General features: G+C 40.8%; 3 protein-coding genes across 4 annotated transcripts; 2 read left to right on the top strand and 1 right to left on the bottom strand.

Moving 5' to 3' along the window:
- Positions 1-741: 741 nt before the first annotated feature.
- cryba4 (crystallin, beta A4) lies at positions 742-2,902 on the bottom strand. Of its 2 annotated transcripts, XM_038734147.1 has the most exons (6): positions 2,771-2,902; positions 2,157-2,200; positions 1,703-1,821; positions 1,434-1,575; positions 1,148-1,290; positions 742-981 (listed from the first exon to the last, which is right to left on the bottom strand). In XM_038734147.1, the coding sequence occupies exons 2-6, from the start codon at positions 2,193-2,195 to the stop codon at positions 834-836; spliced, it is 591 nt and encodes a 196-aa protein (XP_038590075.1). In that variant the 5' UTR covers positions 2,196-2,200; positions 2,771-2,902; the 3' UTR covers positions 742-833. The 2 variants fall into 2 exon arrangements, with proteins under 2 accessions (XP_038590075.1, XP_038590074.1); XM_038734146.1 differs by lacking the exon at positions 2,771-2,902 and having other exon boundaries at positions 2,157-2,276.
- A 96-nt stretch (positions 2,903-2,998) lies between these two features.
- On the top strand, positions 2,999-12,056 carry crybb1 (crystallin, beta B1). The gene is made up of 6 exons (XM_038734143.1): positions 2,999-7,104; positions 7,466-7,609; positions 8,227-8,345; positions 8,471-8,603; positions 9,656-9,798; positions 11,662-12,056. Exons 2-6 carry the CDS (start codon positions 7,487-7,489, stop codon positions 11,837-11,839), a joined length of 696 nt encoding a protein of 231 aa, XP_038590071.1. The 5' UTR covers positions 2,999-7,104; positions 7,466-7,486; the 3' UTR covers positions 11,840-12,056.
- A 1,682-nt stretch (positions 12,057-13,738) lies between these two features.
- On the top strand, positions 13,739-24,597 carry acads (acyl-CoA dehydrogenase short chain). Its single transcript, XM_038734142.1, has 10 exons — positions 13,739-13,889; positions 16,437-16,597; positions 16,795-16,944; positions 17,028-17,139; positions 18,519-18,670; positions 18,816-18,986; positions 20,329-20,466; positions 23,261-23,356; positions 23,436-23,492; positions 23,574-24,597. Exons 1-10 carry the CDS (start codon positions 13,862-13,864, stop codon positions 23,724-23,726), a joined length of 1,218 nt encoding a protein of 405 aa, XP_038590070.1. The 5' UTR covers positions 13,739-13,861; the 3' UTR covers positions 23,727-24,597.
- Positions 24,598-25,688: the final 1,091 nt, after the last annotated feature.

A 25,688-nucleotide genomic window follows, 5' to 3' on the forward strand; every position in this document is an offset into this window, starting at 1 on the left:
CCACAGTGAAAACAGTAAAACACTTTATTAATAATAATATTGGATCGGGATCACAAGATGATTAAGAGAAAGAAAAAACTTGTCTGCTTTCTTCTTTCTAGATAATTTTACTTCTGAAGGACTTTAAACCACAAAACAAGGGGGGGACACTTTTTTGATTTGATTGATTGATTCTTTGTTTTTAGGATTCACAAGTGAAATAGTTTGAGAACCTCTGGCCCAAACAAAACAGAAAACGGCTCAAATGCTCTTTAAAAATAAATAAAATAAAATGTTTACTTTATCTACAGGTGCAACTAATGATTATTTTCTTTTAATCTATTGTTTGTTAGTTTTTTTTACATTAATTGATGAATCATTTAGTCTATAGACCTCTAGGAAATTATGAATAATGCCCAAAGTGATACCTTCAAATGTCTTGTTTTGTCCAAACCAACAGCTCAAAAAAGTTTTTAAATTTAAAATAATATAAAGCCGAAGAATAAGGCACATTTTGACATTTGAGAAGCTAGAATCAGATAATGTTTGACATTTTTGCTTCATAGTCAACTTAAATGATTAGCGATTTGTAAATAATTGACTCGTTTCAGCTTTTAAGTTTGACAAAATGTGTTACTTGCTAATCTTTGATCCCATTTACTTCACATATTTTAGTCAGCTTGACAAGCTATTCACCATAACATTGTGTAAAAAGAGTGTGGATTGTGTGTTAGATAAGCAGAAACACAGGTAGGAAGTCAGTAAGGTTTAAGAAAGACATTTTATTCAGCACTGGGAGTCAGGAGGGGTCAGAGGTAAAGGGTCACATGGGAAAAAGGCTTTGGAGTAAGTTGTTACTGCTGAATACGGCGGATGGACTGGATCTGAGGGGTCTGGCAGTGGGAGCCAAACTCCCTGAAGTGTTTGAACTCCCCACAGTGACGATCACACTCCATGATATACTGGTATCCACGATAACCAGGGTACTGGTAGCACACAAATCTGTGGGGAAATCACACAGAGTGAGAGAGAGATAAGGAGAAGGAAGTACAGATGAACTGTTGCAAAAGATTGTTGTTGTGAAAGTCTAACCAGCATTATTTCTGAACTGCTGAAGGCGGGGGGGGGGGGTATGCGAAACACAAATATTGAAAGAAAGGACACTCACGCTCCAGACTGGATCCTGAGAGAGCCAACTTCATTGTTGCACCAGCCCATGGCCTGGAGGGAGGGATAATCGTCGCTAAGCTCACCCTTACGGCCCAGGAAGTTCTCACGCTCGTAGATAGTCATACGACACTCTCTGTGGTTCTGCAGAGGAGGGGGAGAAGAAAAACAAACGAACAAACAATACACACAAGTTCTCCTGTCAGTTAAATCCACAGCGATAATCCCACAAACACAATGTCGACATTCCCGAGGCTAAAGGACAAAACAGAAGGTGTTTAACTCACAGCGCAGGCAATAGGTCTGAAGGAGGTCATCCTCTCAATGTGATAGGCATTGCTGCCACCGAAGGCATCACACTGGGGGTACTCTCCCCTCTCCAGCACAAACTGCTGTCCCTGGTAGGAGGCGTGCTCGTAACCCACCCAGCTGTGGACGAGCAAGAGACAAGAGTTAATAACGATCGCTCTGTCAAAGCCTGCCCGTCTCTTGTCATTCTCCTGTCTGTGGATGTAAAAGTCTGCTTGTTTCTTTATGCGAGTGTCAGTTCACTCACGCTCCGCTCTCCACCCTGAGGGAGCGCACAGTCTCGAAGCCGAACTCCATCACGTTGCAGCACTCAGAGGTGAACTCATGGCGACGGCCCTGGAAGCACTCCTCGTCGAAGACAATGATCTGACGGTGGGGGGGGGGGAAATGCAGGCGTGTCAAGGCAGCATATGGACACAGAACCACATATAAACACCAAAAAAAATACTATGATATAAGTTTAGTTTAAAGTTATAAAGTTGAGTTAGTTGTGATTGTTTAAAAGCACACATGTGATATTAAAATGTAGTTCTTATAGAGTCCTATTACTGTCTACATTTATTCTGCTCTCTGCTAGGAAAGAAATGGCAGCTCGCTCAGTGAAGAGCTGTGTTAATAGTCACATCTCAGGGAAAACCTTTAGGTTAAAAGGCCCTCCAGTCAGGTGATGTTCAAATCTGTGTTCCCATCTGCAGACTCACCTTCCAGTGGCCGGAGAACTTGGTGCAGTGGTGAGTCATCTTGTCTGGAAGTGAGGGGAGGGGAAGCATAAGATGGTTAAAATGGATCGTCAGTACAGAGATGACAGTGACAACAGGACAGCTTCTCTGAGAGGTTAGCTAAACATGCAAGAAAGAAGAAGAAATTCACGAATCAACAGGCAGTAAAAGCATGCAACAGCCAACAACTTTACTTATTGTGCAACAGCAACTAAATGTGTGTATTTCAGAGGAGCAACATAAAATCCTGGATACTGGAATCAGCCTGAATCAATAATTCCCAGACTAAAAGCACAAGAGTCTATTTATAGTTCCTGCACAAAAATGAAGAGGGTCAAAGAAGCCAGAGCTTCATCTAGACTTCTTTCTCCCACCCGATCCACCGCTTTATCTTATTTTCTGCCCATTTCCGCTCTGCTGCTACTGAGATCACCACTGTTGATCTCACCCACTGGGTGCAGCGGCGGCCTGTGGGCCCTGGAGGCTCCAGTGTTTGGGGATGTTTTTTTTTTTTTTGTGAGTGTGGATACGGGGGGCCGCTGTACCCTGGCTGTGCTGCCCTGGCTGTGCTGGCTGGGCGAGGGACAGGGACTCACCTTGCTTTGATGCCCTTGGGGATGTCCTGCCGTGAGAGTGAGAGGAGCCACGCGCCCCCACCCTTTTAAAGCCTCCCCTGGCAAGGGGCCATGCTGAAAGCCCCGGGTCAGCAGCTAGGGAGGGGCTTGCCTTTGTACCCCCCGACAAAAGCGTGGTTAATCTGTGGAGAGGCAGAAGTGCAGACACCACATTATCACCCCGGGCAGGGGACACGGAGGCACAGGAATATCAGAGAGCCACGAGACGAGATCGAGTGAGAGTCGCTAAGAAAAAACTGAGGGTCCAAGACGGCCCCGACAGAGAGAAACTGTCCATTTCAACTAAGGCTGCAACGATTTATTATTTTTACTACAGATTAATCTGCAGATCATCCTCTTGATAATCGGTTAAATGTTTTTGTCCATAAAATGTCATGAAATAGTGTAAAAAGCCTGAAGTGATGTATTCAGATGACTTGTTTAATGTGACCAACAATCCAAAGATAATAAAAGAAAACCATCCAGTTCTCACATGTTCGGAAGCTACTAGCAGATTCTTTCTAATAATAGGTTACCGATTACAAGTTAGGCTATTTAAAATGTAATAGTAGTGTAACTATTCCAATTACTTCATCAAAGTAATGTAACTTATTACATGAAATTACTTTTTGATTGCTTTTCTAAATGAATGTTTTTAGGTGTTAACCATTTTCTTAAGACAGCTTGAGAGGCAGTTTAACTGACAAACTAACGGCAAAGAAAGACACTATGCGCATGAAAAACATGCAAAGTAACAAAATTAATATTATTCAACATAGAGCCGAGCTTTTTACAGAAAATATCCAGACGTAACCCTCAATGTAATCATGAACATTTAACTGTAGCTGTAATTTAATTACATATTTTCCCCAGGTAACTGTAACGGATTACAGTTACATTTATTTTGTAATTAAATGACGTAACTAAATTACACGTAACTCGTTGCTCACTAACACTGCTGATTTATTTAATGCCACTTCCTGCCTCACCTGCTCAGGTATCTACATATTTGATAATCTCAGTGCAGAATGGCTGCATGAAGTCTCTCAGATGAGTCAGTAATATTTAGTTAACAAGTTTTCTTCTGCAGATGGTCGCGTGCTTATGTAACAGAACTGCATGTGTGCAAGCAGATATATGGTATAAATAACATACAGGAAGTTCTTGTGCAACGCTGTACATGTATGTACTTGATGACTCTATGATAGGCTGCTATACCATACCACAATGCTTTAATAAATAAAGTAGCGTTGTAGCAAAGAGTTTTATTAGGTTGCTGAGTTTTGTTATTATACCACAAAAATGCTTAAACAAGGATGATTCTGATGATATACTATGTTGTTGTTTATTGTCAAACAAATCTCATGAAAACATCAAAACCAGCAGTGAACGTATCTCATAACAAGTCCTGTGTGTGACGTCTCCTCTTCCTCTGAGCCTTGGAGCTCCATTGTTGTCCAGAAACTATTAAACCATCAGTGAGCGTCTCTGCTGCACACTGTAGTTTATTCTGACCCACTACACCGTCCTACTGCCCCAAATACTCTCTAGGGCACCAAATGTGGATTCATCCGCCGCTGAAAATAGTCCCCCAACAAATGCACCATTTCTTCCTGTTTGAATAAGATTAGATACGAAAACCTACAGTGACCAGCTCAAAATACTGAGCCTTTTTTTTTAAAACAAATTAAATCAATATTTGAATAAACTACTGGTCCCACCTGACCAAGCAAGACTGTAGTAGCCAAACTCCTGAGCGTTTTGAACTAAACAAAAGTGTGTTTTGAAGACTTACATCTTCAGTAGGAACCAATGTGCTTGGAGCTGAGAGCCGCAGACAGGAAGACAGATGATATTCATGGGATTAATCGATAATAACAACAATTTTAAATATATCATCAGCCAAGCAGTTTTAAATGTTGTCTAAAGCAGTTTTAAATGTTGTCTAAAGCAGTGGTTCTCAAACTTAAATTAGACCATGGACCCCCGTTAGATTAGACATTGTCCCAGGGACCCTGATCTGATAGGATATTTGCTTTTAGTTGATTCATTTATTACAGAAAGTATATGAAACTCATGATCAAAATAGCTGGACCTTCTGTCATTGTGTTAGTACTTAGTGAAAATACACAGTTCCCCTTTCGGCTGGGGACCTCCTGAAGCCCCTCAAGGACCCCACTGTGAGAACCAGAGGTCTAAAGAACCTGTACAAGAACTTCACTTAAATAAAATTGTGAAAAAACATTATGATTTAAATTTCATCTGATCTATCTGAAAGAATAAATTAATTTATAAGATTATGTGGATTTCCAGGTACTGCAGGTTTTTGATGGACACATTTCGCCAGAAAAGTATTGAGGTTTGATATCCGGCCGTGTTATTACACAGAGGGCAATGGGAGCCGCACAGATTACCCAGCAGGATTAGTTCACACCTAATCTGCCTATATCAAACACAATCCCAGGGTGGAAATCATCACATCAGTGGTGATATAATCCAGACATAATCCGGCTGTAATCCACGAATTACGGCCTTTATTTCACCTCTAAACACCAATGAGGAGAATCCTCATTTATAATGCTGCTGTAACTATGATTAATGTTTATGGTGCAGTAAATTCAAAACTGTGTAAGTTTAAAAGAAAATCTTTCTCTCACAAGTAAAAAAAAGTTAAATTCATAAACAATAAAATGCACCCACATGCTTACTTGGTCTACTGTTAGCAAACTTCAAATATTATTAATATTAAGTGTTTTGTATGAGTGACTCTTCTCTACTTGTGCTAATGTTAAACTACAATGAACTGAACATTACCTCCGAATTGTAATTTGGGGCCACAGTCGCTGCTTTCTATTAATTTATTATTTAAATAAATAATTCCAACATTTTTTGAGACGCAGTTTTTCACTACCTTTCCGAGAGTCACAGGAAAAAGTTTGATTCCATCCACTCTCATGTCTGTGTGTTAGATACATATACTGTAGCTGGAACCTGGAGGCAATTAGCCTAGCTTAGCATAAAGACTGGAAGCAGGTGCGTACTCATTGTCTTGTTAGCGACCGAGCTAATCAGCTTGCATCCTGACAGTTAGTGGTTTCAATACATCTGAAAGCTTTTTTCTCCCGTTATTAGCTCTCAATATAATTAAATGATGATGATGACTAAACAGAAAGTAGAAAGAGGCTCAGAGAGATATTGGATACCGGCTGGAAAGCATGTTAGCGGTTAGCTCTCTAACACAACACAACTAATACAGTGGTTTTGCTTATCAGCAAGCCTCTAGCAGGACCACTTTCTGGTGTGATCAGGCTTTTACAGGTGTTGGTAGGTGTATTTTTTTTATCTCTGGAGAGAGCCAGGCTAGCTGTTTCCTCCTGCTGACAGTTTTTATGCTATGTTAGGCTAACCACCACCTGACTCCTAGCTAGATTAATATCACTATTTTCCTCTAAACAAAGCACATGAGCATGATTCCTAAAATGTAGAACTGTTATGGTTATGTAAAGCCGAAATAAACCACACACATAGAGATGTGTATTCTTTTAAATGTTCCTCATAAGGTGCATTTGCAGTCGGAGCCCCGAGGTCGACCGAGTCAGTGAACTCTTTTAGTTCCCTTCTTAAAACAAACTTTAACTAGGAGAGCCTTTCCTGATTTTAGTAGATTGAATTTATTTATTTTTTATTTAACTGTATTTTAATTTCTTAAGTGTTTTCTTGCTTTTATCGTGTATCTTGATCTCTGTCGATTACTGTCTTTTGAAAAGTGCTATTTAAATAAAGACAATTATTATTATTATTATTATTACAAGGCGACACACAAAGAATAAAAACAAGACAACAGTTTACTGTTTTCTCTACTAGGTTCTTTAAAACCAAGAAGTGGTTCGAAAGGATGATTTGAAATAGTGAGTCTTTGTTTTCAGAGAATATGTTGTATTTTTGTGTGAGCCTGTGGAGGTGATAGAGAGAAGGGATTACCTCTTTGTGCCCTCTGGACCTTTGCATTCCCCCTCTCTACGTGTAACTATAGCTTACATCCCTACCTCCCCAACACATGGGGAAAATGTCCTGGTCAGTGGTTTCCTTTGATAGTAAAATGCTTACAGGCAGGCCAGAGGGGCCGGCGGCATTTCTAGGCTATGCGATGACCCGGTGGCTTTGGCACGGGCCAACTGTGATGACGAGAGGCTTTCTATTGTGCTGTGAGCCTCTACGTTTGGCCTTTGCCAGAGTATAAAAGCTTGGGTTGAGTGTTGAAGAGACCAGCACGAGCCAGCCTCCCTCACACGGCACAGCAAGCTATACTAACGCAGGTAAGGACACACAGACACATACATACACACCAGAACATCCATCATAGTGCAGCGGGGCAACCACACATCCAGAGCCAGGGCCCACTCCCTGCCCACCACACCCAGGCAAACCACCCTCAGCCTGGGGTAAGGCCCAAACAGAAGTCCAGGGCCCAAATGAGCCTCCCACATAAACAACACACTTTATTCCAAATCCCATAAACATGCCTACCTACCGCCCCTCTGACAATGTTCACACGTCAACTGGGCCACGCCGAACCTCCATTTCTTCCCCTTCACTTTCTCCTCTGAAGTCCTGTCACTTCCATTCACACCTCTATTTCTGTTCATCCCCTTGTCTTCCTCCATCTCTTCACGCCAGACTCTCCTGAAGCCCCTCACCATGTCTCAGACCGCCAAGTCCGCCTCCAGCCAGGGCACCGACGCCAAGGACAAGGGTGCCCCCGCTCCAGCTGCCTCCAGCAAGGCCACCAAGACCGGCGAGCCCGGCATGGGATCCTACAGAGTGAGTCACTGCAGCGTTAGACGTTTGACATTGTTTGGTTTAGTTTCCTTTGATTCAAATGAATTAATGGAGTGGATTTAACAGAACAGTAACAATACCACTTGTGTAAAAACACATAAAGTATCAGTGAAAGTACCCTATAAGCAGAAAAGGTAGTTTAAAATCATTGTTATATTATTAACATTTTAATGCTGTAAATGGCCAATGTGGAGCTAACATTACACTACTTTATATACTTTATATTAAGGGTTATAGCAGCTACAACATGACCAGAATATTTTTTCTCGTATTTTGTTCTGTGAATAAAATCTTAATCTGCAAAGTAGGTCAGTAACTACAGCTGTCAAATACACGACGTTGTGTAGTAAAAAGTTGAATAAATCCCATCTGAAATGTATAAAGTATCCTACTACAGGTGCATGCGTTGAAATAATTTATAGAGTTGTGTTAAAATGGAATATTTATACAGTCAAGCAAGTAATTTCTTCTGGTTCTGTATTCATATTAGTACTCTGGAAACCCTCTAACAGGAGTTTTGATTAGAGGCCGCTGAGACGTACAGAGGACACGGCGCTTGTTGTCTGGTTTTAACTTGTGCGATATCTTCCTCTGCGCAGATCATGCTGTTTGACCAGGAGAACTTCCAGGGAAGGATGATGGAGGTCCAGAATGACTGTATGAACGTGTGTGACCGTGGCATGGATAGAGTGCGTAGTATCATTGTGGAGTGCGGCCCGTAAGTGGAACCTGCTCTGAACTGACATTCACATGTATTTCACTGTTTTCTTTCCCCTAATTCCTCTCTCCTGTCCTCTCTCTCCCCTTGTGCCCCCCCTGTGCCCGGCGGACCCCCTTCTCCAGCTTTGTTGCCTACGAGCAGACTAACTTCCGTGGGGAGATGTTCATCCTGGAGAAGGGAGAGTATCCTCGCTGGGATACCTGGAGCAACTCCTACCGCAGCGACTGCCTCATGTCCCTCAGGCCCATCCGCATGGTAACAAGTGAAACAACACTGTTTATACATTAGCTTATGTATTAATTATAAAATCGCTTTCGTTTAGTTAAGAAGAAATGGACGATATTTAATAAGAACAAATGATAAACGGTCTAAAAACCAAAAGCAGCCTCATATTTGAGCAACTGGAACCAGTAAATAGTTCCTTATTAAGTTTCTGTCAGTGGACAAATTGATAGATCACAAATTGTTTCACCTCCTGAGACAACTTTTCCAGTCTTAGATCCTAAATTCTGCAATTTATCCTCTGTACGGTGGCCTTTTTAGGACATTTTAAACTCAGCTCTACTTTGTGTTTGATACATTTTCAGCACTCTCAACTAGGGCTATATTTTTCAATAACAGTATAACAAGTGTTCAATAAATATTCAATAAATTTTAGATTTTATTCACTTGAATCACACACGAATTAGGACTTGATCTTAAGATGTTTATTTTGTTGAGGAACAAGAACTGAAAAAAGCCTTTTATTTATTTTTACTCATGCATATTTGTTGACAAAGATTTTATCATAATTGTTTTGAATGTTCTGCCTCAGATTTGTGAAGTGATCCACTGTTTGGCTTCAAGTGTTGACCATAAAGAAGAGTTTGAACCCACAATTAACCACCATGTTTCTTCAACTTTTACTCAGAAGCAAAAATCAGCCTTTAAACTTGAAAGAAATAACAATTTGATACTTATCGTGATAATTATCGAAATCGAAACATATGAAACTTTTTATCGTTGATAACGTTTTTGGCCATATCGTCAAGCCCTACTCTTAAGTAGTACTTTACCTTCACATGCTAGTACTATGTTATCATTTCTATGTTAGCATGTTTCCGTCTTCATGAGCTGAAGTGTTGAACACGTACGGCGCTCTAGATGAAAAGTCAGAGGACATGAAAGTCATCATCTAGATGCCACTTATACCAAATGTCATGGTCTGTCTGGCAGACACCCCATAGAGCCACAGCATGACACAAAAACAGGAATATAACTCATTTATATAACTTTTAATGTCCCTGTGTCTCATTTCCTCCCTGCAGGACAGCATGGAGCACAAGATCTGCCTGTATGAGCTCTCTGACTTCAAGGGCAACAAGATGGAGATCCAGGAGGATGACGTGCCCACCCTCTGGGCGCATGGCTTCTGCGACAGAGTGGGCAGCGTGAGGGTGCCCGGAGGAGCGTGAGTACACATGATGATAGGAATGAATTCAGTAAAGGATCGAGACTTAGGCCTGTGTTTTTAAGCTGCTCATTTCTCATATATAACTAAAGGGGAGGCTCTGTGCTGCAAATATTGTTTTGGACATAGCTTCAGCGGAAGAAGCCCGAGGCCTCCAGAGTTAAACTACAATGTACTTCTTCATAAAAAGTATGATTCCTTGACTCCACAAGGCTTGAAGCTGACTGCCTGCTGTTTTAATTGTCGACGAATGTTTTTTTTTTTTCCAGGAATGTCTCTTCCTAGTCTCACAGTGAAATACACATCAAAATAACACTAGAACCTCCTCAGTGACCACTGTAGTCTCTTAAACAAGCCCTAGAACCTCCTAAAGGACCCTTAGAAACTTATCAGTGACCACTACAGCTTCCTAAATGAACAGAACCCCTTCAGTGATCACAGACTTTCAGGACTTCTAGGACTTCCTAAAGAACCTCTAGAACCTCTCTAGTGATCTTAAATACCACTAGATCCCACAAAAGGACCTATGGGACCTGCTCAGTGGCCACTAGAACCTCCTAAAGGAACCCTTGACCCCCCTCAATGACCAGTAAACTTCCTCAGTACACCACTAGTACCTCTTTAAGGGCCCCTACAACCTGCTCAGTGACCTCGAGAACCTCCTCATTGACCACTAGAACTTCGTAATGGACTTCTAGAATCCCTTCAATGACCACTACAGCTTCTTAAATGAACAGAACCCCTTCAGTGACCACAGACTTCTTGACAACTTGGACTTACTAAAGAACCCCTAGAACTTTTTGTGTGACCTAAAATACCACAAAGCCCTTCTTAAGGACCCGTGTGACCTCCTCACTGAACACTAGAACCTCCTAAAAGGACCCCTAGAACCTCATGAATGACAACTAGAACATCTTAAAATCTTTCACCCTTGCATAAGAGATTCTTAATTTCAAAGGGACTCTCCTGGTTAAATTATGGTCATAATAAAAGACACTTAGAACCTCACCAATGACCACTAAACGTCCTCAGTGACCACTAGAACCTCCTAAAAGGACCCCTAGAACCTCATGAATGACAACTAAAACATCTTAAAATCTTTCACCCTTGCATAAGAGATTCTTAATTTCAAAGGGACTCTCCTGGTTAAATTATGGTCATAATAAAAGACACTTAGAACCTCACCAATGACCACTAAACTTCCTCAGTGACCACTAGAACCTCCTAAAAGGACCCCTAGAACCTCATGAATGACAACTAAAACATCTTAAAATCTTTCACCCTTGCGTAAGAGATTCTTAATTTAAATGGGACTCTCCTGGTTAAATTATGGTCATAATAAAAGACACTTAGAACCTCATCAATGACCACTAAACTTCCTCAGTGACCACTAGAACCTCCTAAAAGGACCCCTAGAACCTCATGAATGACAACTAGAACATCTTAAAATCTTTCACCCTTGCGTAAGAGACTCTTAACTTCAATGGGACTTTCCTGGTTAAATTATGGTCATAATAAAAGACACTTAGAACCTCATCAATGACCACTAAACTTCCTCAGTGACCACTAGAACCCCTTTAGGGACCCCTAGAACCTCATGAATGACAACTAGAACATCCTAAAATCTTTCACCCTTGTGTAAGAGATTCTTAATCTCAATGGGACTCTCCTGGTTAAATAAAGGTTATAATAAAAGACACTTAGAGCCCCATCAATGACAGGTAGAACCCCCTGAAGGACCTCCTGTCTATTCAGAAACCCTGTAAATTGAAAGGGACAGAGTAATCACATGATATAGTTTATAGGGATCCTGACTTAAAATGCTGAGTGTTACTGAACTCACCATCTCCATGTCTCTCTCAGGTGGGTGGGTTACCAGTACCCCGGATACAGAGGCTACCAGTACCTGTTTGAGTGCGGTGACTACAGACACTACAATGACTTCTGCGCCTTCCAGCCCCAGATCCAGTCCATGCGTCGTATCAGGGACATGCAGTTCCACCAGAGGGGATGCTTCACCTTCACCTCCGCCAGCAAGTGAACGCCACCTGCAGGTCGTCTGGTGCTGCCGTAGCCACGCAGCCCTCTCAGCTTTTTATTTCCCCAAACTCCCCCTTTACTCCAACCCTTTCCTAAATCTCCACCACCGTCGCTCCCTCCCAAAAAGGAAAGACAGAATGAGAGCAAATACACGGGACAACATCAACTGACTTTTTATGGTGCTAAAAAAATAAACATGTTGTGAAAAACCTGAAACCTCCCTGGCTTGGATTACCTTTATTCTTTCTGCAGAAAAAGAACTGTGTGTAGGTGGTTTGCTTTTTGTTTATTTTCATCTCCTAAGGCAGAGCAGGCACTATAATTAAGGGGCCTAAAGTGTTGCTGAGTACAAGGCATTTTTAATTTTCTTTTGGTATGACAAAATTATTTCTGTGGCATTTATTTTAAAGTAATTACACAATAACTGTATTTACGGTTTGTATGTTGGGTTATCAGTAATACATGAGATGTGGTAAATATAGTATTATAGACTCAATACAAGTCCAAATATGAATAGTTTTGGGATATTATCTATAAGATCCAATTGTTTAATTATAGATATACCACATAATACCCACATGTACAAGAGCAAAACGAGGAAACATAGTGCCAGGTAATTAAATTACAATGTTACAGAAATAAATAGTAGTCAGTAGAAATAACATAAAATAAAAAAAACATAGATGAACAAGTAATTTCAGTGAACAATCTAAAGTTTAATAATAAAGTTTGGGTATATACAGCTAATTTTAACTTCTTTAAATACAGTAAGCTTCTGGTTTCTCTGTGAATTATCAATGGACAATTTTCATCAATGTTATTATTATTATTATTATTATTATTATTATTATTGTTATTATTGAGAGTTGTGAAATTACATTACATTTATTCATTTAGCTGACGCTTTTATGCAAAGCGACTTACAACTGATTTGTCAGAGGTCGCACGTGTATATTGGTAAATGTATCATAGTGGGAATTTAACTACTCCGCCACTCAAAAATGAGTTAGTTGCATTGGTGTATTTGTGTATTTTTATAGTACACCAAAAAATGTACTTTGTAACAACAGAACATAAGCCTAAATTTGTGACTGATATCTGTTTGCATCAAAGTAAATAAGTAAAAGTACTCATTGTGCAGATTTCAGATTATATTACATTGGATTATATTTAATTACTGATGCGTTCATGTGTTTATATCTTTAATGTTGCAGCTGGTAGACGTGGTGGAGCTAATTTCAACTACTTTATACACTGCTTGGTAGCTTAACCTGTAACAAAACATCATAATTTATTTGCTGATTATACTCTGTATTAATAATCTGAAATGCAAAGTAATTAATAGGGTTAACTAAAGTTGTTGTGTTGGAGTAAAAAGTAAAGTATAGGCTTCCAAAATGTAGTGGAGTAGAAGTAAGTAGCATAATATGAAAAAAAACAACCTCACTGTTGATTTTGAAAATTATTATTAATTGATTATGAAATTAAAATTTTGTTTTTATCATTTTTTATTTATTTATTATTTAATTATGAAAAATGTTGAAAATAGTGTGAAACGCCGCCACAATTAACCCAGAGCCCAACGTGGCATCTTCATAATGATAAACTACATATAGCTTTATAATTAACACATTTCAAAACAAAACATTATATTTTTATAAACTCTTTACACGTTTTCTGTGTAAGAATCTGACTTTGTAAAGTAACTACTGAAGCTGCCAGATAAATGTAGTGAAGTAAAAAGTAGAATATCTCCCTCTGAGACGTGGTGGAGCAGAAAGTGGCATGAAAAGAAAATACTAAGTACAGTCAAATTTATACTTAAGTACAGTACTTGAGTAAATGTACTTTGTTACTGTTGCACAATTCTTACAACAAAACACTGTGCTGGACGCTACACTGTGCTCCCTCCTCGTGGTGTCCATAATTCCGAGGGCACGTAAAGGCAGCAGTCAGCTTCACAACGCGTCGGTCAAACTGTTTACTAGAAGATTTTTTACCATCTAGCCGAGAGGAAGGAACCATGGCTGCACTCCTGCAAGCAAGGAGAGGTGGGTACATCAAGACAGCAGAGGGCAGAACAAATAAATATTATAATAAGAAACATTATTTCCCCGTGGGACACGATGCTAGCCTTGTGTGCGGAATAAAAACATACAGCTATATCAAACCCTAGTTAGCTTAGCATGCTACGTAACCAGTGCATGTTTTGGGATACTAACCTGTCTAACTGTCTCATTTAACACTATAACTAATAACTTAGGCAGGTAATATCCAAAGGTTTGCCAGCTTTAGTTGTTGATATAAGTTAAGTAACGCGGCGGTTAATTGTGTGCATGATTTCTGACGGTTAGCCCCCTCAGCTAGCTGCGATCATTAACTTAAACAGGAGTCGTGTTGATTTAGGAGAATTAGGTGAACCTGTTGCCAAATAGTTTACCAGCTGTTCTTGTTTGTTGGAGTTTGTTTTTAAGCTGTCGGACTGAGATACAGGTGACTGAATGTGAGGATAACCTTTCACCTAAATAACTGTCAGGCTAACTGGGTAGCTGGTGTTGCCTTCAAGGACAGAGGAAAGAGGAATCGCAGTCCTGCAAAATAACATTGACATAAAGATTATGCAAAACACAAGATTCATTTTATTACTCAAAATTAAAATTAAATTAAATTAACTGTTTGCATGCGACAAGGCGTAAAATGCCACACCTGACAATATGTAATATTATTTTTATATGTCATGTTATGCATTTAAGCTCAATCATTAAAAACGAACAATAAAACACATATTTGAAGAACAAGTAGAGGAAAAACACTCACGGTGGTATTTATAACTGTAGTTACATGTATGCAGAAACCCAGTGGCATATTTTTATCCTTATCTAACTTCATGTTGAGTCATCTCAGTTATAACATCAACTTCCTAAATATAACAGATTACACAGTTCTAGTTAAAACTGATTTCTTATGTGATACAATACTTATTCTTATTCCATGTGAAAACCTGCAAATCAGTCAAAAGTTGCCATTTAATGCTGTAAAATTTACTTTTGTATTGTTATTTATGTTAATATATTTGTTAAATGTCTGTTTTATGGTAGTACAGTACAATCATATATTTGAAAAAGTAAATTAGATATACAGATAGTTACAGAAATCAGACTCAATGCAATCGGACTCCACTATTGCACGACCACATATGTGGACAGTTGGTTTTTGGTGTATAAAAACTACATTTTACTCTAAATTTTAGTTTATAAGACATAAACATGTTGATCATACTACTTTTTTTTTATACCTCAGTTGACCTCCTTAAATAAAAGTTTTTCACAGGTTATGCTTGAGGCATTTAGCACCTGGCTATCACAATTATCTTGGATTGATGAGGTCACCAATCAATGCATATCTGTATGAATACAAGATAGTAACTTCAGTTAGAATATTGATCAATCCACCGATACTGTCCTCAAGTGGCTTGAAGAACATGACCAAGATATATTAACCCAAAATGGAGATGAAATAACCATGCATGAAAGGGTTAATGTGGCATGTAATGATTAATAAATAGTAACATGGATTAATGTTTTGAATTAAATTAAAAGTGGTAAAACCTTTTATTGTTAACATACTTAAGTAGAAGTACCAAAGTAGTATTTGCAGATCATACTATCAAAAGTAAAAAGTACCTCTTAGGCATAAAGTAATACTACTATACTATTATTAATACTATTACTATCACCTAATATTATAGTTCTGATTTTATACATAGCATTGTACAAAGATATTCTACTGTGTATATATATTTTTTTGTATCTCTAATTTCTTATACCTTGTCTTTCCAATAAATGGCAACAAGAGTGGAAGGCAAAGGAAGATTTTAACTGTACGGGGAAACTTGGTTTTTAACAGCATCTGACAATAAACGCTTTGACTTGGATATATCAGTTTTATGTCTGAGCTTTCTCTGCACTCCCTGTTTTACACTGTGCTGTCAGCCAATCAGCTCCAACCACATAAGAACAAATCAAATGTAACCGTGAATTCTGTGAATCATTACACCCGTAATAACATCATGAGGGCGTCTCTGGTACGTCTTCTGTGAGATTTCTTATGCCAGTTTGGGATAAATGACACCGTCTCATTTTATAACATGTTTTTCTTTTCACTCAGCTGTCAAACACAAACACTTTGTCACTGGTCTTTCATTAACATGTTTGGAACTTGTGCAAGTGTGACATTTTTCATAAAATCCCCCACCAGAATTGGTTTTCAATCCATTTGAGCTGAGAAAAAGACAAATAAAAAAAAGAAAAGAACTGATAATGGCGCCACATGGAATATGATTGGCAAAGTTATTAGAGTTCATCCTGAGAGGATCATGAAGGTCTAAATGGCAATGCATCCAATGGTTGTTGAGATATTTCACTCAGAAACCAAAACTTTTTTAACATTTAAGGAAAACCAACAAGCTTCATCCTGTGAAGAACATATTGTGCAAAATTTCATGACAATTATTTAATAGTTTTTTTAGATATTTCAGAATCAGCCATCCACAGTGACATGTTGCTGTTCTGAAGTCTTTTCACTTTTCTCTCCCTCAGCTCTCGGCTTGTGTCTCAGCGGTTGTCGAGGCCTGTCTCAGCTGGCAGAGTTACCAGAGACCCATCAGATCCTGAGACAGACCTGCAGAGACTACGCTGACAGGGAACTGACCCCCATCGCTGCCAAACTAGACAAAGAGCACAGCTACCCTGCCAAACAGGTACGAGCTCACTCAGAGCTGCACAAAGTGATGCTTTAATACCGACATATGAGATGAACTTTGATCCAATTTGTTTGTCGTCGCAATCCAAGATTTCAGATAAGAAGCTGTAAACAGCTGCTGAAAGGATTAGGTCACAAAAATGAGTTATTGCAGGTTTAAGGTATCCGACACGTTACTGTCAATGCTCTGTCCAGGTTCAGGAGTTGGGGGCGATGGGGGTGATGGCCATGGAGGTGCCAGAGGAGCTGGGTGGGGCTGGGATGGACTACCTGGCGTACAGTCTGGCTGTGGAGGAGATCAGCAGAGGCTGCGCCAGCACTGGCGTCGTGGTCTCTGTTAACAACGTGAGTGCAGTCTGTCGGCAACGATAAACGTGTAAATATACCTGGTGTATAACTGGTTCTGGTCTCTGGTGATCCACTCTTAGTCTCTCTACATCGGGCCGATATTGAAGTTTGGTACAGAAGAACAGAAACAGCAGTGGATCACACCGTTCACCACCGGAGAGAAGGTGGGCTGCTTCGCCCTCAGTGAGCCAGGTAAATGTGCCACCTCACTGTCACCCAACCCAAACCTGATGTGCTGGAAGCTTTGTTAGTGTGGTAGGAAACATGGACACGGACGTACCTGAATGGATATAAAACTAGCCTACATTTAACATTAAAGGAGACCTACTGCTTTTCCAGTCCTATATTGTAGTTCTGTGACGCCTGTATAGCAGCTTTGCATGATTCAAAGTAAAAAAAAAACTGACTGACTCTTCATGCAGGCCTTCATTTCAGCCTCTGTCTGAAACAAGCTGTAGATGCTCCTGTCTCTTTAAGACCCCCCCCTCTCAAAGCCCACTGTCTTCTGATTGGCGCTGGGCAGAACAGGCAGACTGAGCGTGGCCGTGCCGTTGCTATGGGCGCAAATGACCATATATGGAACACTGTCTCCGTCGTATTACGTGGCCGATGGTAGAAAAAGCAGTTCAGAACAGAGCGTTCAGAACAGGAGGAAACCTGAGGTTTTTACTCACAGGGATTTCTTTTAAATACTTTAATCTCATTTTTTGAAGCTTTGGCCATGTTTAACATGAACATCCAACTTTATAACATTGTAGATAAGTCATAAAATGTGGAAAAGCATAATGTGTCTGCTTTAAAGGAGCTACAAACAATGCTCATCCTTTCATCCCTGTGACGTCACAGGGATGAAAGGGAAGCGGCTGGACTACAAACGAGCTGTTTTCAGGCAGTTCAGAGTTTTCTGTGGGAGATGGGAACTCCCTCTGGGCTGGACTTTGGGCTTTTTCACTTTGGAAACCTGTTACATGCACATAAAAGAGATATAACTCATAAAGGAGAGGGAAAAGCAGAATATCACCTCTTTAACAAGTGACTTTCAAACCGATTTTACCACCAATACTAACCGATTTTTAATTAATTGAATCTTAGGAGCGCACACCAGAAGCAGGTCCACGCACTCTGCTAAACAGTTTCACAGTTCCAGGGACTTGAGATCTCACGTGAATCTCGTGTGATCGAACGTGACCGGTTTATACATTTTATTGCGCGAGCAGATACACAACACGCTGGTGACGCTTCCCGCTCAGCTTTTGAATCCTAAATATCGTACGTTGCATATTTATGAATCAAAATAGGGGAGCCTCGATCCAGTTGGTGACCTTATGATTATGTTTGTAAAGTCCTCACACTCAGGATCATTTGGGCTGATTGTCTGTCCCGACCAGCCTCGTGTCGGGAACGAATCGGACCCAGAATCAGTCTAACTGTCCTCTAGTGTGCAGCCAGAGTAAAAGGAGGTCGCTGACTCGGCTGACCTGATAAGAACGTGTGTTTTTCACATCCAACAAACTAAAGCTGGTTTGAATCCACACCTCTTGAAATAAAGTGATGTTTTATTTTAATCCCAGGTAACGGCAGCGACGCGGGCGCAGCCTCCACGGTAGCTCGTCAGGAGGGGGACGAGTGGGTGCTGAACGGAACCAAAGCCTGGATCACCAACAGCTGGGACGCCTCCGCCACCGTCGTGTTCGCCACCACGGACAAGAAACTCAAACACAAGGCATGACGCAGCACGTTGGACCTGATTTTATGTCCTCAGCATGGAGACAAAGAGTGGATTGTTGTGCAGAGCAATATAAGTTTAACAATCCTCCCTCACCTCCGTTTTATTTCCTCGTACTGCTGTTTGTCTGGCGTGTCTGCAGGGTATCAGTGCCTTCCTGATCCCCATGCCACACCCGGGCCTGTCTCTGGGGAAGAAGGAAGATAAGCTGGGCATCAGAGCCTCGTCCACTGCGAACATCATCCTGGAGGACTGCAGGGTGCCGCTGGGCAACATGCTGGGCCCTCGTGGCGCCGGATTCAAGATCGCCATGGTATGTCAAAGCAGAAATGAGTCACTGTGACACAGAGGCTGCGTTTACATGGAGCCTGTTATTTCAAAACAGGAGCTGACTAAACATGTGTCATGTAAATACTTCAGCTGAAATAAACTAGCTTGTCTGTGAGGTAATTACAGAGTTACACGCAAATGAGAATATTACTCTTCAGAGAAGTAAACAAACACAACACACAACGGACATTTCCTCCCCACATGGAGACGCTATTAACTTCTTCATAACAGCATAAACAGTACTGCGAACCGATTAACATTTATGCCTGAAAACTTACTAGTCGCTATTTAAAGGCTACTAGTACTTATTTATTAGTTACTAGTAACTATTCCCATTTTACTAGTTAGTATTAGGGTTTTACTAGTAACAACTGATTAGATACTAGTTAGGGCTGAATGATTAATCGTTTCCAAATCAAAATTGTGATTTGACGAGCTAATCGTGAAGACGGCGATTAAAATATAGGTTAATTATACAACTGAGCTGTTTTAAACAGTCATGCAGTCACAAATTCTGTCAAGAAAAGACACAAAATACTCATAATGTCACAAACTGGATCCCGAGGGAAGAAACAAGGATGTGAATTTAAATTATAAAGTGGTGCACTCTGAATTTGAGCGCTCACTCTTTCCACCAACAATGGGCGGGAAAAACGCTCTCGAGGTACAAACGTTATCTGCTGTGCTAAGAGAAGTTTTAAAGCGAACAGATTTATTTATTTTTCTTTTAAACAGGGGTGGACTAAACCTTTAATTCCCTGAATTTCTGCTGCACTTCTCAACATGCTCCTCTGTGTGACATTAAAATAGATTTCAGTGAGATTCAGCAAACAGATCATCTGCCTGTTGAACGACTGCAGGAGTCACTACAGCAGCAATGGTGCCAAGATGCAGCTCTCTCTTTGTGGAAGGTGAAATATCCTTGCAGCACATCATTGTACCAGCAAGTTACTAGTCTCCGCTCTGGGATTAGAGAAACCTCGAGCTATATTTCTCCAGGAGAAAGCTGATTGCTTGGCGATGTATAAAGATCTGTAGTACCCGTCGCAAAGACGTCAGACAGAGAATGAGACAGCAGAGCGGTGGCCAGATCAATGAAAAGATGATTACATGCAGTGATGGGTGCTTTAATTCAAAGTTATTCCCTCTAAACTTACAGTGAGTGGCCTCGAGAAGTCTAACCTCCTCTCTGACACACCCACGTTGAATTCAGGAAGAAGCTTCTGTCTCTAATACAGTTAAAATAATGTTTCCAGAGTGTCATGTGAACACGTCCCGTTAACCAGATTTCTTCTGTTGCATGCAATCTTCACTGTGTCCTTCAGCAAACCCTGGACAGCGGCCGGATCGGCATTGCAGCTCAGGCTCTGGGTATCGCTCAGGCGTCTCTGGACTGTGCCGCAGACTACGCGCACAAACGCACCGCGTTCGGAGCCCCCATCGGCAAGCTGCAGGCCATACAGGTAACACGGCACCAGCGTAGCTCTAAAAACACCGAGAGACGGGCTCAAAAGAGAACTACTGGTCAGTTCTGTGGGTTAAAAAAAATGACTTCACGAGGGCGACAAACACGATCAGACAGGCTGTAAACAACTTATCTAAACTAGCTACTAAGCCGTAGCTGACGGTCTGCAGTTACGCCGGCAAAGCACAAGTTGGCGGTTGGGTTTCTATGTTCCACTGTGTTGAGCTGCTGCTTCTTCTTCTTCGTTGGTGTAGGCTGCTACAAACAATCATTAGGGCTGAACGATTAATCGTTTTCAAATCGAAATTGCGATTTGTAAGAACACGATCAGCTAATCGTGAAGACGGCGATTAAAATGTGGGTTAATTATACATCTGACCTGTTTTAAACAGTCCTGCAGTCACAAATGTATTCCGTTGTCATCCTTGTGCGCCATACACTTTGTTGACGTGTTGTAAATTTGTCATTTTGTGTGCTTCAGCTACGGATAACAGCTCTGTGAGCCCGCTTCGCTCTCTGCAGGCTAACGTTACATATCCACATGGAGCATTTCAGAATAAGAGTGTTTTGCCTGTATGATTATGCTGACTTGTTCCGATTTTGCTTATTTGTTCAGTTGTCCTTGATTTTTGTGCTTCTACTGTGGTTAAGTAGCTATGTAGTTAAATTGTGTCTTTTTTTTTTTGTCAGTTTTAACTGTGTTTTTTATGTTGATGTACAAACGTGTTTTATTTTGAAAATCTACCGGATTTTCTCTGCCATTCTGTGTCTGACTTCCTGCCCGGTTCAGCTGCGTTGTGATGCTTGATGTGACTTCAGCATCGGATCATGCTGGAGCTGATCGATGTTGAACAGCAGTTACTTTTAGTCAAATTACTAAAATGCAGAAACAAGAGAAGGCCCTCGGACCAGTTGATCCAGAAGAAGAAGAAGGACAAGCCGGGAATGCGTAGGGGGGAAATCACAGTTCTTCTGGTTTGCATTGCTACGACGTGTAGTTATGTTGCGTTCCAGCCTAAAACCAAAAATAACATAGGCAACATATTTCTACATGAATTTAGATGTAGAACAGGTTTTCCTATATGAGAGTATATATTCTTTTAATGACACACAGGCAAATGTACTTCATGTTGCAGTTTAGTTTGTGGTTTACCATCTATGTGACGTCATTCAGCTGCTTCTCGTGAACTCGGAGTTCAGGGGTAGAAACTTTAAGTGGCGTTTCATGGTACTTGATACTTATATTGAGGTCAGACATGTCTGTACTTGCCTTACTGTGTGGATGCGATGCAGAAGTATAAATTGGCCTTAACCGTGAGGGTTTATTAAAACTGTCTTGACTGCATGTTTGTTGCCCTTTAAGGCCTAAAAATCAGGATATCTTGTTTTTTTAAATCTCTTCTGCGAGTCCCCTAACTTTATGGAAGTGCTATGCTTCCATATAATCACAGGAGAACTCTTTAAGTTTATAAAATGTCAGAATACAGTTAAAAATGCCGTCAGAAATAGTCCAGGTAATCTACATTATGGAAAAATGGAAAAATTGACTTTCTCCTTAATGCCTCGCGCAGACTACACAACTTTCAGCGTCGGCAGGTGGTCGTGCCGCTCACGCTACACAACTTGCCGTCTTGTGACGGCAGTCTTGAAGTCGTTGTGGCGTTCACACTACGTGACTGATCGGTGACAGGGGGTCACACGCTACACGAGCTGACTCTGTCACCTGACGCTGCTCTCCAAACCAGGTTTAGTCAACAAAACACGTGAAATGTGAAACAGGAAATGACGCAAACCTACACACAAAATTATATAAAGATTGAAATTATAAAGACAAAGAATCTGTGTGAAAGGATGGATCAGGTAGCAGGGATCGACTGAGCTACAGAGAGAGCTGCAGGGGAGTAAAAAGTGTTTTGCAGTGAAAAAGTAGCTGCCTGCTCTGATTGGCTGGATGTGGATGTCACAAGAGTCGGCCGACTCTTCCAGATATTTGGCGTGCTAGATATCTGGCAGACGTCGGCGATGTGTCATCATCATCACGGAACATAAAGAACAGATGACCCTGAGGGACATTTATTAGAGACATGGGGCCCCGTCATACCCCTATACTTTGCTATATCCAAGTCATGCCCTCCACCTTTATTATTTTCTTTCCCGTGTACTAGGGCTGCCCCCGACTAAGGGTTTACACGGTCGAATCAGTCGGTCTGTTTCAAGTAGCCGGCTTTTTAAAAACGATAAAATATTCTTTGTGTGGTTCATCAACGGTTATAAATTACCCGAAAGTCCCGCGAGGTGCGAACAACTCGCCACAACACCAGTGAAGCTGGAGCTCGGTCTCTTCAGCAACTGTTCCTCCTGCCACTGCACACATCCACGCTACGCCTACACGCTGCGCACTGACGCCCCAGGGTTAGGGTTACAATTTAAGATTTATTCACGCACTTTAAAAACATTTTTTGAAAGTTTTTTTTCTTTTCACATATTTATTTACAGCATTAAACGTTTAAATATATATTGTAAAAGCCTGTTTATTAACTTACTGGGAGAAAACTGGTAGTTCTACGTAAAATCAGACGCTGAGCACCCCCATATCGCCAAAATGGTGTGATCCTCATTTCGCTGCAAAGCTTCAACTGTGAGACTGACAGTCGAAATCAGGCTCCGCCCAGCATCGAATCTTCGACTACTCGGGGTCAGCCCTACCGTGTGCTCTACCAAGTGTTTTGTGTCACATTTGAGAAGCTGGAAATAAAAGAATCATCTAATCGAGTGTTTTTCACCTTGTTTAGTTCAAACTGGCCGACATGGCCGTGGCGATAGAGAGCGCTCGCCTGCTCACCTGGAAGGCTTCGCTGCTTAAAGATTCAAAGAAACCCTTCACCAAGGTACGCCTCTGATTTAACACGTGTGTCACTTCTGCAGCTTAACAAACACTAACCGGCCTCCGCCTGTGTCCTCCTGCAGGAAGCAGCCATGGCCAAACTAGCGGCGTCCGAAGCCGCCACGTTCTGCTCGCACCAGGTAAGAAACCGACAACAAGAGGAGCGTAAAGGTACCCAATAAACACGTTTTTTAATCATCTTTGTTTTTACTTTAAATCAGGCGATCCAGGTTCTGGGTGGGATGGGTTACGTGACGGAGATGCCCGCCGAGAGGCACTACCGCGACGCTCGCATCACGGAGATCTACGAGGGCACCAGTGAGATCCAGAGACTCGTTATCGCCGGCCAGTTGCTGAAGGAGTACCAATCATAGACGCACTTTGTTTTTCAGGAATTACTTCACATCACTGTAAGCTAAAATAACCTCAGACTGCCTTAAGAGGACGCCAGTGCCAGTTTAAGCGGTCAGGACATGATGTCTCCCAGATGTCCACACAGATAATGAAATATGCTGTTTTATGGGTTTTTGGCATTTCTTCTTTTGGTGCTCAAAAGCATTTTGTCTTTACAGGAAACAACCCTCTTCTTGTCTCTCTGTCGACCGTTTAATTAATTTTAATGATGACTAGGGTTTAAATGACGACAGTGTTTTTCAGTGACATATAATCCAAAATGTTCCGGTTTGTTAAAACACAGTGGAAACGCACGACAGAACCTAAATCTTAAGACCTCATGGGTGCTTAAAAGTTCCGGTTACGGGTCCTGTAGTGGGACAAAAGGGAATAGTCCCTTTTTAAAAGACAGACTCCCAAACTGGAGGTCTTCTCACTGTCTCTCTCCAGCCCAGCGTGACAGGATGTGTCTCAGACAGTTTAACCAGCAGAGGGCGGCGGTGTTCCTTCACGCTCCATAAAGATTTGAAATTCATGAATCTCTTGAAATGCACAATCACACAGTTGTTTTTCAGAATGTACACCAGTTGTTGACAGACTACAGATTTACTAATTTAATGTTCTGGAGATCCTACTTGAATATTTGTGGTGTATTACGTCTGCTGGACTGTAAGAGGCTGCGTAATGAAACTCTGGTTGATTTCAGACCTCTTGTGCCTCAATAACTTGTACATATTTTAATGTAATTTATTGTGTGCAGATGATGACGGTAAAACAGTACTTGTCACAGAGAAATGATGGATTTGATTTCTACTTCAAAACAAATAAAAGCAAGATAAACAGTTAAACTAAGCTTAATGCAGTAAATTCCTTTTTTCCCCCCCTGTCTTCAGGAGATTCAGGAGGCTCGCAAGTTGGTTTTATAACAAAGGTGGGAGGTTTTCAAATCCACGATGAAACATTTCACATCATTCGATATCGATAATTATCAGGATAAATGTCAAATCATTATTTCTTTCTAGTTTAAAGGCTGATTTTTGCTCCTGAGTGCAAGTCGAAGAAACCAGATGGTTATTTGTGGTTTTAAACTTTTCTTTATGGTCAAAGCAAACATGATAAAATATTTTTTCCAGTGAATATGTGTGAGTAAAATTAAGTAAAATCTTTGTTTCAGGCCCTTTTCCGCAACAAAATATCTTAATAGACATATTAAGTGCTGATTAATTTGTGATTCAAATGAATTAAATCAAACATTTATTGAACATTTCTTATTTTGTTATTGAGAAAAATGAATGATTGTTGTAATGCTGAGCCCCGTCCAAAATGTTTAATGGGAGTCTCAGTGAAAAAACAAATTACAGTAGTTATAGAAAAGCTGCTTATAACAATTGTTTTATAAATAATTTGATTTGTGTTTGGAGTTTTTGAGAAAAGGAGACATAATTTTAAGAGACGTGTTCAAGCAATCGAGAAAAACTGTAATAAATGCCGTAGGACAGACTCTAATTGTGTATTTGGTGCAGTGTGTGCTGTCAGACGTCCTGGATTAATTCTGCCTGTCTGTGTGATGATAGAGGCATCCAGGACTTGAGCAAAACTGACCAGGTAAACTAAAGGAGGGGCGCCATTCTCCAAACTTTGTCTGACGGGAGGCCCACAGTCTCTGAAAACTCCTGGTTTTACATAAACAGGACTGATGTCTTTACAACGACGAGTCAATCGAAAGAAAATTAATCGACAACTGTTTTGATAACCGATGATGCCAAAAATGTGAAACATTTACTGGTTTCATCTTCTTATATCTAAGGAATTGCTGCTATTTAGAGTCATTTACAAGGCAACACTTTGTGTTGAAAAGTGGTGGGGACATGGGGGGCTTAGCTCACGAGACACCACGATACGGAACGTTAGGTTCACGAGAACGAGATGAAAAGATCCTTAAA

The sequence above is a fragment of the Micropterus salmoides genome, unplaced genomic scaffold (assembly GCF_014851395.1).
Source record: "Micropterus salmoides isolate LMB-PRFRI ecotype aquatic unplaced genomic scaffold, ASM1485139v1 Ms_hic_scaffold_20, whole genome shotgun sequence".
NCBI classification, from domain to species: Eukaryota; Metazoa; Chordata; class Actinopteri; order Centrarchiformes; family Centrarchidae; genus Micropterus; species Micropterus salmoides.